The 14867-nt window shown below is 37.9% G+C and overlaps 1 protein-coding gene across 6 annotated transcripts in view; it reads right to left on the bottom strand.

Moving 5' to 3' along the window:
* LOC306867791 (histone acetyltransferase p300-like) overlaps positions 1-14867 on the bottom strand; it is a 40804-nt gene that overhangs the window by 11205 nt on the left and 14732 nt on the right. For 2 of the 6 annotated variants that reach the window (XM_079413669.1, XM_079413670.1), the window contains exons 14-22: positions 13435-13872; positions 12010-12237; positions 11745-11901; positions 10894-11045; positions 7406-7645; positions 5178-5266; positions 3166-3246; positions 2958-3014; positions 2762-2839 (exon numbers count right to left, since the gene is read on the bottom strand). In XM_079413669.1, coding sequence (XP_079269795.1) covers positions 2762-2839; positions 2958-3014; positions 3166-3246; positions 5178-5266; positions 7406-7645; positions 10894-11045; positions 11745-11901; positions 12010-12237; positions 13435-13872 — 1520 coding nt within the window. Of the gene's footprint in view, positions 1-2761; positions 2840-2957; positions 3015-3165; positions 3277-5177; positions 5267-7405; positions 7646-10893; positions 11046-11744; positions 11902-12009; positions 12238-13434; positions 13873-14867 lie in introns of all 6 variants that reach the window. The other 4 variants (XM_079413671.1, XM_079413672.1, XM_079413667.1 and 1 more) reach the window with 2 other exon arrangements.

Raw genomic sequence — 14867 nt, 5'->3', positions numbered from 1 at the left:
GGTAAAGCTACAGCGGGAGTCCGCATCTCTCTTGCCTCTCCTGAGCCCATTGAGTTTTAACATAAGCGTGCAGTGATTTTGGTGGGGAATTGAGAATGAATGGGGGAAAGTCATGTGAGAGGAGGCAGTGCCTCATCACGATATGATTGGATATGACAGATTATGATCGGCTGTTATTGGTTCATGACCTAAATACTGCCTCTTATGTTTGTGCGTGTCCCATGTTCGCAAATCAGTCTGAATGAATATAAATGGCGTCAATGGGAAGACTAATGTAAAAAAAGTAAGTAAACAACTCACACACTTAGATATAACCACTTTGTTATTTTGTCAAAATAATTTGATGAGATATCTGAAATGGCCTGAAGACATGATCTGTGGGAGTTTTTAGTGAGTAATCAGTTTGGAGAAATTTAAGGTAAATCTCCATGTCTGTGACCAATATTCACCGAGCTTTGATGAATGAAGATAACTATTAAAAACACTATCTGAACAAAAGTTCTCAAATAAAAGAGTTTAAATTGTTGCTGCCTTATTTTGCCTATATTTTACATATCTGCTGCGTCCCAATTGGCATACTATCCATCCTAAATAGTATTCGAAAATAGAATTAGTATGTCCCAAATCATAGTACGTTTAAAAAAAAAAAAAGTATGCCAAAGATTCCCGGATGGTCTACTACTTCCGGTTAGAATTCGAAATGCAGATCGATGCACACTCTATCGGCTAATATTGCCCATAACACATTGCGCGGTGGACGAGGATTCGATTAGAACTACAAACACGCATAAAGTGTTAAAAACTACAAACTTGGCGGATATGCGCGACCGACAGACAGGCAGAGAAAGCCTGATGAAAAAAAAATTCTTTAATGTTATCCAAGTTATATTTCATCTGCAGCAACATTTTGAACTTTTATAATGATACGTTTGGTCATTAACTTTTAAATGCATCATTATGCAAACACATGAGCAGAGTTCTCGGCATGAAAGACCCGTGATGTGCCTCTTCATTTCTTTCCAATACCATAGGAAATCAAATTAAACAAAATGTGGATTATGTTAACCGTGACAAGATGATTGACAGTTACGTGCATCCTGTCACTGTTTAAACTACACTAAGCAACGAACCACCCTTTAAAGACGCAGCTATGATGAAGTAGTACGTCCCAAAGTGTGCCTACCATTCTGCTACATATTCAAAAGTATGTACTTTTCTTCACAAAAAAAGTACATACTTTTAGGGCATAGTATAAGCAGGTGAATTGGGACGCAGCATAAGTAATGTTTATTTAACAAAGACAATGTGACTAGGACATGAATTAGGTAGACCTTGCTTGGACCCCCTTTTGCCTTCAGAGCTGCCTTAATTCTTTGTGGCATAGATTCAACAAGGTGTTGGAAACATTCCTCAGAGATTTTGGTCCATATTGACATGATAGCATCACACAGTTGCTGCAGATTTGTCGGCTGCACATCCATGATGTCTATCTCCCGTTCCACCACATCCCAAAGGTGCTCTATTGGACTGAGATCTGGTGACTGTGGAGGCCATTTGAGTAAAGTGAACTCATTGTCATGTTCAAAAACCAGTCTGAGATGATTTGAGCTTTGTGACATGGTGCATTATCCTGCTGGAAGTAGCCATCAGAAGATGGGTACACTGTAATCATAAAGGGATGGACATGGTCAGCAACAATACTCAGGTAGGCCGTGGCGTTTAAACGATGCTCAATTGGTACTAAGGGGCCCAAAGTGTGCCAAGAAAATATCCCCCACTCCATTACACCACCACCACCACCAGCCTGAACCGTTGAGACAAGGCAGGATGGATCCATGCTTTCATGTTCTTTACGCCAAATTCTGACCCTACCCAGCAGAAATCGAGACTCATCAGACCAGGCAACGTTTTTCCAATCTTCTATTGTCCAATTTTGGTGAGCCTGTGCGAATTGTAGCCTCCGTTTCCTGTTCTGAGCTGACAAGAGCGGCATCCGGTGTGGTCTTCTGCTGCTGTAGCCCATCTGCTTCAGGGTTCGACGTGTTGTGCGTTCAGAGATGGTATTCTGCATACCTTGGTCGTAACGAGTGGTTATTTGAGTTACTGTTGTCTTTCTATCATCTCTAACCAGTCTGCCCATTCTCCTCTGACCTCTGACATCAACCAGGTATTTTCGTCCACACAACTGCCGCTCACTGGATATTTTCTCTTTTTTGGACCATTCTCTGTAAACCCTAGAGATGGTTGTGCGTGAAAATCCCAGTAGATCAGCAGTTTCTGAAACACTCAGACCAGCCTGTCTGGCAACAACAACCACTCCACGTTCAAAGTCACTTAAATCCTCGGTTTGAACTTCAGCAAGTCATCTTCACCACATCTAGATGCCTAAATGCATTGAGTTGCTGCCATGTGACTGGCTGATTAGCAATTTGTGTTACCAAGCAATTGAATAGGTGTACCTAATAAAGTGGCCGGTGAGTGTATAAATATGAGTTAAGGGGAAATATATTTATCAACAACTATAACATTTATACAATGTTATTTTGTTCATTTAATATTTGTTGCTTTAAATTCATGAATCAGGGTTGTATTTAACAGGAAAAGCCCGGCAAACCTCATATAAAATAAATATAAATGAAAAAGGCTAACTTTATATTAAGTTTCACTTTCTCAGGTAAAGCCTTACATTCACTAACACTCCATTTTTTATTTTGCAGTAGAATGTGTCAAATAAAAGTGTGCTCAAACAAAACTAGCTCACCCCGACGGCCATATCGTCTCATTGTGCAGACCGCATATCTGATGCATTTTTCGACCACAATCGGCACATTCCAACAGTCTGTGAAGACAAATCGGAAAACAAAGGTCAGACGATGACAGCAAAACCAGGCCTTGACTAAAGCTTTAGAACAAGCAAACTGAGATGACACATTTGGACAGAGAAAATATGTACATACAGTTCAGGGTCGAGGGTGTCGTTCTTTTTCCTTTGAAACTGATCTTTATTGATGGACCTGAGGAGAGGAAACGAGAGACAGAGAAGAGGAAGCCGCCCAATCAAGTGGGTCATGAGAATCACTGAACGAACGCTCTCCAGAGGAATAGCATCACGACAATAACAATGAAGGAGAAAATCAAAACACAAACATTTAGACGGCTACTCACGTTTGAGGCTGGGTTGGATCGTCCCCCAGGGATACGTTCTCCCCCTGGATTTCGTTGAAACACTTCTCACAGAAGTGGTACCTGTCAGCAAGAAGCCCATATTTGGGTGAACTAGACCGTTCGCCAAGAGCACAGCCAATCACAGTGAAGGCACGTGGAAGCAGCCACCAATCAGGGCAGGGCAGGCCAGGAGACAGGCACACAGGAGAAGGCAGGTTCGTCGCCGGGAGCAACCAATCATGAAGCAGGTTTTTTGTGTGGGCAGATTGATTGATTGGTTGCGTGTAAATTTCGGAGCGGATGATTGGTCACATCAAAGCAGGCCAATGCAGACATCACAAGAGTTAAAAAAGGAGGGAGAGAAAGGGAAGGGGGGAGGAGGAGGACAGAATGAATATTTTAAAAAAAGTGTGAGAAACAAAACCGTTATGAGGGACAAAGAGCTACGTGTTGGACAGGTGGAGGGGTGGGTCAGATGTAGAAGAAGAAAACTAAACCAAAAGAGAGAGAGCAGGAAGCCGAGGCAAAAGCACAGACAGTCTCCCTCGCATCCGAGCTCTAAAGAAACCCTGACGCCCAGAGAAGCGAGGGACAACAATGGACTGAGTGAACGAACTGATGAGAAGAATGAGAACAGGAGCAACAGAGACCCATCATCCTTTCAGGACATTTTAAAGAGGGTCCCAAGATTCGCTACTAAAACAACGTGTGACAGATAAACAGCTAATACGTCCTGTAGTTGGCAGCATGAATGAAGTCTTAGCCGATTTTGAAATAATGTACTTTTAGTCAGTACATTTTGGGTGAATCTCATTAAACACATCCAGGTCATATTTTACCCCAAAAATAATGTTCCTTGCATAAAGCAAATGAAGGACCATTGATGTCTGACATTATCATTTTACAAAATTCTTTATTTTAATGCAGCTTAAAGGCATCACAACATAATAAAAAATATATAACAACAACAATATATAACAAAATTATATATGGCTTTTTTTCACATGGGCTTCTTTTTATTACCATGTGTTGTCATAATCTTTTGTTTTTAATACATGTTATAATAATAATATTAGTATTATTAACAAGCGTTGTTATATTGTGACTTGACATGTTTTATGTTGCCTTTTCATATAACAAAAGTAAGGTTTAGATTAAGGATCTAGGATGATGTAACTCAGAAAACTGGCAATGATTTTCACTAACGCATTAGACGAAGAGCACTGTAATCATTTTGGTGCTTCTTTATTAGCACTTTGTTATTTTGTGCTTGTAGCTACCAACTGAGGTAATCAACACAAATACTTGCCAACACTGTTAATTGTCCGTACACCAAAAAAACGTCAAAACATAACTGGAGTCAAAAATACAGACCCTCTTTAAAATGGCCGTTTAAAATCTGAAAAAGAGCAGAGATGTGAAATGTGGTCTATTTTGCCACCGAAAGTCAAATCAACAGGCCTGAAATTCAACAACACCCTGATGTGGGAAATATGTGCTCACAGCAGAACAGCATTTACATTTTTACAAAGCGCATAAAAACAGACCTCTTAAAAAAATACTCACCTCAATCTTTTTACATACAAATACACAATGTAAACCAAATCTGAATGTGGCAGATGTAGTGGAGTAGCCTAGTGTCTATTAAAGTTTTCAGAAAACAAACAGCTTTCATACTTCATTCTAGCACTGGGCTGCTTTACAGCAGAGCTTTTAATGCTGCCAGGCGACATGAAATTGATTTCAGGAAATGCAAATGATCTACAATAGTGTGACGCCATGCCTGATGGGGTCAGGCAATTACCCATCAGGCCACATTCACTATAATATACCTATTCGTGTGAATATAATATCTTGCTTCTGTTTGTATGCATAATATAGACTTTTTGAACTTTCAAGTGGTTATTCTTACTCTAATACGACTGATAACTCTGTATTTTAATGGCTGTACTGTACAGTATAAAGCTATGGGTGACTGTGTGTAGAGTGGCTATAGTGAGTATAATACTGACCTGTTCTGGTAACTGAAGTACGCAGCGTCTCGAGGGATGGTACACAGCTGTTTGCCATAGCAGCACAGAGTTTGAGGAGAAAACTCCAACTGAAAGAAGAGGGATTAAAAGAGAGAGAAAGAGAGGAAGAGGAGAGTGGGGTAGCAATATCCCATTAGTTTTAGCAAGAAACCACAATCTACTTCATAATGTGCCAAACATTACAACTTAACTGTGGTAAAAACGCTGTAATAAGTGTTTTACTGCTTTTATACACAAAAACAGTAATATGACAGATGACATGTCTTATTGTTTAATAAAAATAATCTAAAAAAACAACAACTAGTAGTAGTAGTTATAATAATACATATTTAGCATACATTTAAGGCAAGGATTAACTTGTATTGCTGTTGTTGTAATAATAATAATAATAATAATAATAAAACATTAATAATAAATGTTGTATATTAACATTTAATATAAATGCGTATGGTATTATATGGTGATATTATAATTCTTCTAAAATAAAGTATTTTAATACGTTTAACAAAACATTTAACATACTTGCTGGAATTATTCTTATTATTAACAGTTCTATTGTTAAATAAGTTTGGTATTATAAGGTAGCACATTATAATTCATCTTAAGTAGTAGTAGTATTTAACATACATTTAAGGTACTAACTATACTGTTTGCTAAAAAGACTTATAATAATAACACATTGTTTAATAAGTTTTGTATTATATGGTATTCCCCCGGTTTCACAGACAAGGCTTAAGACTAGTCCCAGACTAAAATGTAATTCTGAGCCGTTTCAACTCAAATAAACTTGCAATGAGTCTTTTCATTAGCTGTGTGTTCGTGTCCTTTTTTTGCACATGGCTAGTGATTTGTTTTGCTGGCCATGTGCTTGTGTTTTTGTTTTGTTTGAGCACATGGTCTTGTTTAGTTCTATGTGCCATGTGCTCTCGTCAATTGTCTTGACCCCACCCACCTTGTTTCCTGATTATTGGTTAATTTGCCCCACCTGTTACCTCATTACCCTCCTCATTTGCTCCCTTTATAATCTCCTTGTGTTTTCAGTCCTGTGCCAGTTCGTCGTCGTATGTTCCCCTGTCGTGTGCTGATCCTGCCTTGCCTTGTCGTGCCCTGTCCTGCCTTGCCAAGCCTGCCAGCTGTCCTGTTTTTCCCCTACGGGGTAGTTTTGTTTGGTTTTGTTTATTTTTATTATTAATAAAAGCCCATTCTGTGCAGTACTGAGTCCTCGCCTCATCCCTTGTCCCCACAACCCTGACAAATATTTGTATTTTTAATACATATTTAATATGCTTGCTGGCATTATTAGTTGTTCAAGCACATAGTGCTGAAACCCTTATTGTAATTGTTAGGATTTTTATTATTATTATTTTTCTGCCGTAAAACTGATCATGCAGACCAAACCGTAAGGCTTAGAAACTTGGCCAAATGATAGAGCTCAATTTGGGGAGAACCTGACAAAGACTCACCCCAATCGGACAATAGTGGGCGCTACAGCAAACAAAACCGCTAAATCCCTCATAACTCCTAGGACAGGGGTGCCCAAACTCGGTCCTGGAGGGCCAGTGTCCTGCAGAGTATAGCTCCAACCCCAACTAAACACACCAGAAGCAGCTAAGCAAGCTCTTATAGGCATACTAGAAGCTTCCATGCAGGTGTGTTGAGGTAAGCTGGAGCTAAACTCTGCAGGACACCGGCCCTCCAGGACCGAGTTTGGGCACCTCTGTCCTAGACCGTTTGTCTTAGACTCAAGTGTCTTATATCATTGCAATCCTTGGCTCAAAACAAACTAAATTCACCCCAGTTATATATTGCAGCTATATTTATTATTATTATTATCAATAATAACAGTTCTATTTTTTAATTAGTTTGGCATTATATGGTAGTACATTATAATTATACTTGAGTAGTAGTATTTAACATACATTTAAGGTACTAACTATACTGTGTTGAAATTGTTACAATAATAGTTACATTGTTAAATATGTATTATACGATAGTATAATCTTAATAACAAGATGCATCTAAACATACTTTTAAGGCACTCACTATATTATTTGCTGAAATTATTCTTATAATAATATAAATAGTTAAACAATATTAAGTTGAGTAGTAGTATATTATGATTACTTTAAAACCAATTAAATCTGATGGGTTGAGCTACATTCCTTTTATAAAACTTATTAGTAAAGATAATAACACACACGGCTCACCTTCCTTCCACAGCAGTAGCCCAACTCCTGCATGACGGGGTCTATTTCCTGTTCAAACACCTCAGCCAGTTTGGAGCAGTATTTATACACCCGTGACGTCTTCCTGTTATACAGCCAGGCGTTATTGAACATCAGCCACACGTCCTCCACGTACTGCCAGGGCTCCTGGTACTGACCCGTGTCCAGCTTACGCTTGATAGTGGACAAGTCCATGGGGTTTTTCACTATGTCAAAGTAGTCCTGAAGAACGGAGTCCAGATCGCAGATGAAGTTCATCATCAAGTCAAATGGATTTGCAGTTGAACAGAGTGAGGAACGGCGGCCCGGCGGGTTGAGAGTCAGGGGGAGAGAAGAGGGTGCAGGGGGACAATGTTGAGCGCTGTAGAAGAGGTTCACATGCACAAACAGAGAAAAACGTAACAGACTCCCACTGCCTCGCTCAATTCTGTACCCTATTTCTCTCCTGTTCTCCCATACACACAAATACACACACAAATCTCAGGGCCAGCGGCAATGACGGCAGACATCTGCTGATGAACTGGGGAGGGCAAAAGTATATGAACATAATATGGTCAGATAGTAGGCTGAATCACATTCAAAAGAAAATTATATTTTGCATCTTGAGCTCATTTTTATGAACTTTAAGATTTAGCATTCTTTAAATTCATGACAATTAAACTTTATTAATGACAATTAACCCCCCAATGCTAATGAAATATTACAAAAAATTCAAAATTATTTATATGTTTGAAAGTATTTGCAGTAATGAATTTATGAATAACACTTTCCAAAGGTTCCGTTTGTTAACATTAGTTAAACTAACAATAACATTTTTTTTATATATATCCAAAGTGACTTACAAATGAGGACAATAGAAGCAATCAAAACCAACAAAAGAGCAATAATATGCAAGTGCTATGAAAAGCACTTTTTAAAGAAAACGAGTAGATAGATAGAATATAGAAAAAAGAAACCTAGTGTTAGTTTTTCAAGAAAAGCTAGCAGTTAGAGAATAAATATGCAGTTGATTGAGGGTCAAGTGTGTGTGGTTTTATTTTTAAATAAAAAGACAGACAGATAAAATAGAATTAGAATAGAGAGTGTTAGAGTTAGAGGGTCATATAAAGATGGAAGAGATGTGTTTTAGCCGTTTCTTGAAGATGGGTAAGGATTCAGCTGCTCGGATTGAGTTGGGCAGGTCATTCCACCAGGTGGGAACAGTTAATGAAAAAGTCAGTGAAAGTGATATATATTATAGTTAACAATTGGAACCGTATTGTAAAGTGTTACCATAATGATGAGTATTATTATATTTTTTATCACCATTATAATTGCTTTAACAATTAATGTTTTTTAATATACATTTTTAAAGAATTAAGACATTAAATGTGCTCAATTGTCACAATGATGCTACAATGTAAAAAAAAAAAAAAGTCCTAAAAATAAGCTCTATGCAAAATATAATTTATTGTTTTTCTTTTGATTTTGGGGTGAAATATGAGCCCAGCATTTCTTCATAATATTCACTTGTTAACCATTATGACTGTAATTTATTATTATGCTCTGTCATTATTTTTAGCTTGGAAGCTGTATTTAAAAAAAAACATTTACTAATTTCAAATCAAGGCTTGGTGGAATAATATCACATGTGGAGGAATGAATCCATTTGGCCAAAAAAATCCAAATAAACTGAGGTTACATAGGGTGATGTTGGCAGGGTTAGCGTTTAGGGTACAGTAAGCTGAGGTGAGTACAAGCAGGGTGATATTAAGTTACAGCAGCATAACTATGAGCATTTACACCACAGCTGGACTCGCTTCTTTACAGTCCAACAGCACAAATCAAAGACACTGGAGAAATACAATCCTTCAGGTGTCAACCCCACCGTATTCAGGTTGTGTGTGACAGAGCGAGTCAAATTATTTGGAACTGACTTGTGATTCTTTATCAAAGCTTTTGTTTTTAGGGAAATTTAGATTAAGGTTTTGGGTCACATCAAAAGATTTTAGATCTTGAGACTCTGCAGGGTGCCTGGAAACTGACAGATCTGCAGAGCCATACATTAAAATATGAAAATGTACAGTGATTACAATAATGGCTCCCTCATCTGTGTTTACACAACCTTATGCGTTCTTTAAGAAGATACGATGGGGACGACACAATACCAGGACAAACTGAGGTGTTTCAAACAAACACTAATGTTAGACCAGTGAAGAGAGTGAACAAACCCAGAGTTATTTTTCATTTTAAGGGTTTACCGTTTGACCAATTAATTATGACTTTTGAGTTGTCCATGATTAGGTTTTATACACATTTTGTTCAACTTAAGGCTCTTCAATTTTGAGATCAAACATCTCTCTCTCTTTGTCTGTAATGTTTGCTTGTCACACCTTAAATAGGGCCGGTGCTTCATTCAAACAAACCACTGAAAAAGCAGCAAAATAACCAGAAAAGCTCATTTTAATTTTCACCACTTTCTAAGAAACAGAATCAACTGATCCCATCATGCAGCACAGTGATCAGTGGAAGAAATGTGGCTCCTTAACGTAAATGAAAGCCAGTAAAATTATACCAATTATACAAATTTCATCTGCAATGCTGGTTATTGCTAAAATACTTGGCCATAACTCTGCGGAATGATGGTAAACTAAAGAATGAGGATATTATGTGGCAAAATAAAACAAATGCAATGGTTTGAAGCTCAGGTTAAGATAATGAAGTACATGGAATTTAAGCAGATGAGAGCAAAAATGATACTAAATGCAGAAAATAATGCCAGCGCAGACTGTGAGATCTTTCAGAGCCATTTCATTTTGTTAAAGCCAAACAACCAGCATTTCAGACTTAATGCCAACTGAACATTCAAAATGAGCTAGTTAAAAGTGCCAGTTCATTTTCACCAAATAACTGTTTTATCATTAACTAAAATGTTCGTTTCATAGCCTAATTTGATATAATCTTAAAACTACAATCCTCAATTTAAATACATAGCGTAAAGAAAACTAATTTAAAGCTTAAGTGTGTAATCTCTGGCATTACAACATCACTAGTAATAAATAAATAAAAAAAACTATTTGTTGCCCAAACACATCCCAAACTCACCAGTTGTGGTGTTGGGCTGGTCAAAAAAAGACTCAGCACAGTAATTCAGGGTTTTAATTTCGAAACAAATCACAAGCTTCAGCTTTAAATTTTCCTGATTTGAATACAGTCTAACATCATTTTCTGTCTATGTTTTGACAAGATGAAGACACAAAAGCACAAGAACAGATGTTCATAGTCTGCGCTGCCTTCTATTCACTCGTTTTCTGACAGAAACGCTACAGAAGCAAGCTTGCAACGTCTCTCTCACATCCAAACACAATGCACACAAGAGCAGGCAGAAGAGAGGAAGAGAGGGGGAAAAGGAAAAAACAAAAAGTAATGAGACTAGAACTGAAAAGTGCTAAGTTTTTTGTAGCGTAATGCGTGCCAGCGCAGGCCCTTACCAGGTTAGTTTTGTTACTAGTTCGAATACGTACGGGTATTCCCAGTAACTGGGGGTCCACCGGCTGCCGGAAGGGCAGCGACTCTGGATCCTGTCTGTACAGAGCTTCCAGAGTGGGCATTAAAGCCTGGCGGAGCTCGTCGGGTTTAAAGACTGATGGAGAGGAAGGAAATAAAGGTAGCAGCGGAGTCAAGAATCAGGCACATATTCATATGAAAATCATGAGTACGGATTTCAAAGCAGTGTTTGTCCTTCATATTAAACTGAGGAAAGGAACAAGCACCTGCCGATTCTAGATCAGAATTAGTAGATTTCATGCAATGAGAACTGATGATTTTTCCCTACTTTTAGCACCATATAAATTTAAATCACAAAATAAAATAACAGTAAATCCATTGCATGTTGTAAGATGCTTTGGTTAATGACTGTGTGCAAATTATATAAGAACATCTGCAGGGTGATTAAAGGTAAAACAACCAAATACAATCAGAAAATTATTTTTTTGTTGAAAAATAAACCACAATTAATCTAATCAAATTGATCACATTACACATTTTGATTATTTGAAAATCAGAAACAAAGACAAAATTGTGTACTTAGAACTACAATCCCATGAAGCATCGAGAATGACAATAAATTATAAAATGGATACATAGCCTATAAAACAAAAAGCTTCAGGTTTAACTTCTCCTGGATTGTCTACCAATGGATTTTTTCCCAGCACATTATATCTTCATAGAAAAAGGTGTTTTTGCATTGAAAAAAAAACACACAACACCTTAAAGGACGAAAGATTCACCAAACATTTTCATGTGGAATGTCTGCATGAATGTGTGCGTTAGTTTGTTTTACCTTTCTTCTTGCTTTGTGTGTTTGCGGGACTGTTTGTTCCCGTAGCCTCTTCCTCTTTGGGTTCGGTTTTGACCTCCGGCTTCTTGTCCTCGGCTGTCGACCCAATAGATGTTTCCATTGGCTCTGTCTTACATTCATCGCCTGCAGGCTCCTCCTTCTTTATGTTGCAGACCAATCAAAATAAGGTTAGAGACAAAATTGAAATACAGACTGAAAAGAAAGGATCAGTTCCTGGTTTAACAGATGTATAGTTTTCCTGATTTACCTCTGGTTTCACTTCCGTCTTAATCTTAGTCTGCATGGCAGCCATTTTCCCTGAGGCCTTATCCTCAGTCTCATTCTCATCCTCTTCTTCTTGCTGTTTGACCTCAGTTTTGGGGTCGAGTGGGACGGTGGGCTCGGATGATGTTAGCTGCGAGCTTGGGTCAGCACTGCTGACCGAGGCAGGAGTTGAGGCCTGACCGTCCGCCGTAAGAGATGACTTCTGGGATAACTGAGCGGTGGGAAAGAACAGCAGATTAGGAGAACCACCAATGGCGAAAAAAAACAAGGAACAGCCAATAAAAACAGCTGATTAAGAGAGAAGAGTAAACAACAAACAAAATGAGGGAGGAACGGCCAACAAGACACAGCAGATAGAGAGAACAGCCAATGAGAAATTAAAGAAACAAGACAGAGCAAATGGCTAAATAAGAAACAAGAAAGGAGGAAGGCCAATGGCAAACAAAAACCAGTAAGAATCGCTACAAAAATTAATAATAATAATAAAAAGAGGATCAAATAGAGATAAAATAAGACAAAACAGCCAATGGCAACCAAAAACCTGAAGGAACAGTCTATTAAAAAGAGCAGCCAATGACAAACAATAGGAACAACAGCAAATAAAAAAATGTAACGGAAACTAGAGAAACGCGTGTCTGAATGAGAGAGCCGCCAATGAGAAATAACAGTCAGCAGGAAACGCCTTATACAGAACAGCAGTCTATGGAAAGCCCAAAAAAAACAAATGTCAGAAGGAACAGCCAATGTGAAAGAGTACACTAAGAGAACAGCCAACAAAAAAAGGGGAAAAACAGCAATACAAATAAAGAACATGAAGGAAATATTAAACAAACAGCAGATTAAGAGAGCTTCCATGCTGGGCATGTTTGCCATGTTCCCTTCTTCTATCAACCCTGTGCATTTTTGTTAATTTTGCTTCATCACAAAGAAGAAAATTGTGACGAGAGTTCCATAGCAGACAAACAAATTCTTCAAACTAAATCAAAGGTTCACGGTTTAAATTAAAACACGGACAAAAAAAAGTGATACTCTAAAATTAATGTTTAAACTGTATTATTGCAGTTATAATTTTCATTCAAACAGACATGCAGAACATGTAGACTACACATTTAAATGCAGGCGTTTTGTGCTTTAATATTCAAAAACATGATTTTTTTTTTTACTGATTTGATTAATTGTACAGCCCTGCTTTTGATCTATTCATCCAAATTTTGCCAAATTCCATGACAATTCGCATTATACTGTAAACTCCATTTTTATGATTCCATGATTCCGTATGTATTTCATCACAGGGCCCTAAATTCACAGAAGACCCAACCAAAAACAATAAATGGAGGCTCTTCAGTGTAAATGTGAAGGTATAAGCAAAAACACCCCTAACAAACACATTCAAGATTGTGATACTCACAGGAGTGTGTGGGTGTGCACAAAGCCCGTGTGCATTCTGGGAAGGCACAGATGATGCTAGCCCTGTTTGGGGGCCTCCAGCGGCTCCACCCCCATGCGACGGCTGCTGGAGCTGATTGGCTTTTTCGGAGCACACCCCTTGTGCCATCGGGGGCAGCTGTGTTGCAGGTGGGGCCATAGTGGTTGAAGAAGTTGGGGTGTGGGGCTGGGGGGTCTGGTTACCCGGCAACTGCGGGGGCGTTTGGTGCGGGGCAGGGGTAGGGGTGCGGCTGCGTGCAGGAGAAGGGGAGTTTTGGCGTAAGGGAAGACAGGGCGCGTGCAGTCCGGGCTGTGGAGCAGGTGGGGGGAGGTTGGACGGAGGCCCCTGAGGGCCGACTGCTGCCTGGGTTTGAGCTGCTGGACTATTGACTGCCAGCAATGGTGGAGTGGGCATCTGATTCTGAGAGAGAAAAAGATAAACAAAAATGAGACTTAGCTGGGTGGTATTACGACACATCAAGGGCTGGGCAATGTATTAAATATTTACACCATTTTCCTGATAGTTTTATTGGTGATATAACACTACGCATTGGGAATACTGCGGTGGTCTTAAGTTTGTTCCGTTTCCTGAAGACTCTTTCATGGCTGCTTCTTGTTTCACTAATAATTTCTGTCCATTTCAAAGAATCTGTTCAACTGATTCAGCAATTACTGTGGCTTATATGTTATCGAATGTTTTTTTGGTTTTACAATTTTAAAATGTTTTAGAAAAATATTTAAATATTACTATGTATATTACCATATATAAATATGAACAATTATATAACTTGGGTTTCTTCAGTGACGAACCATCAGTGAAAAAAAAAAAAAAAAGGTTTTATTACTAGATTTCTTTTTACTGTACTGTTGTTTGGCCCAAATGTTTTTGTTGAATATATTACATAGCTTGTACATAGAACTTTTTATATTTCTTTTAATATAATGTTTATATGTAAAGTTTCTTATACTCATTTAAACAGTTGTGCTGATTAATATTTTTATTTTTTTTGATGAAAAGAACAGAATTAAATAGAAATCTTTTGTAACCCTATAAATGTCTACTGTCAATTTTGATCAATTTAATACATTCGTGCTGAATAAAAGTATAAATGTTTTTTTTTTTTTAATTGTCCCTAAATCACTCACTCATATTTACATCAAGTATTACTTAATATTAAGTTTTATTAACATTTATGAGCACAATCAAGTAATACTAACTAATCACTCACCTGCTAAAACGTACACAAACGGACCAAGATACATGTCTAATAATGAACAAAATTGGTTTTAATAAGGCAATTTTAAATTATGCTAAATGTAATGCTTAAATCTCTTTTTCCTAAAATTGTGCATATTAGTCATTCATTCGCATTAGTCATTCATATTGTCTTTCACAATAGAACACAATTGAAAATC

Source organism: Barbus barbus (genome assembly GCF_936440315.1).
Source record: "Barbus barbus genome assembly, chromosome: 4".
Lineage (NCBI taxonomy): Eukaryota > Metazoa > Chordata > Actinopteri > Cypriniformes > Cyprinidae > Barbus > Barbus barbus.
The sequence above is the reverse complement of the archived record's forward strand: the minus strand, read 5'-3'. Positions and strand labels throughout refer to the sequence as shown.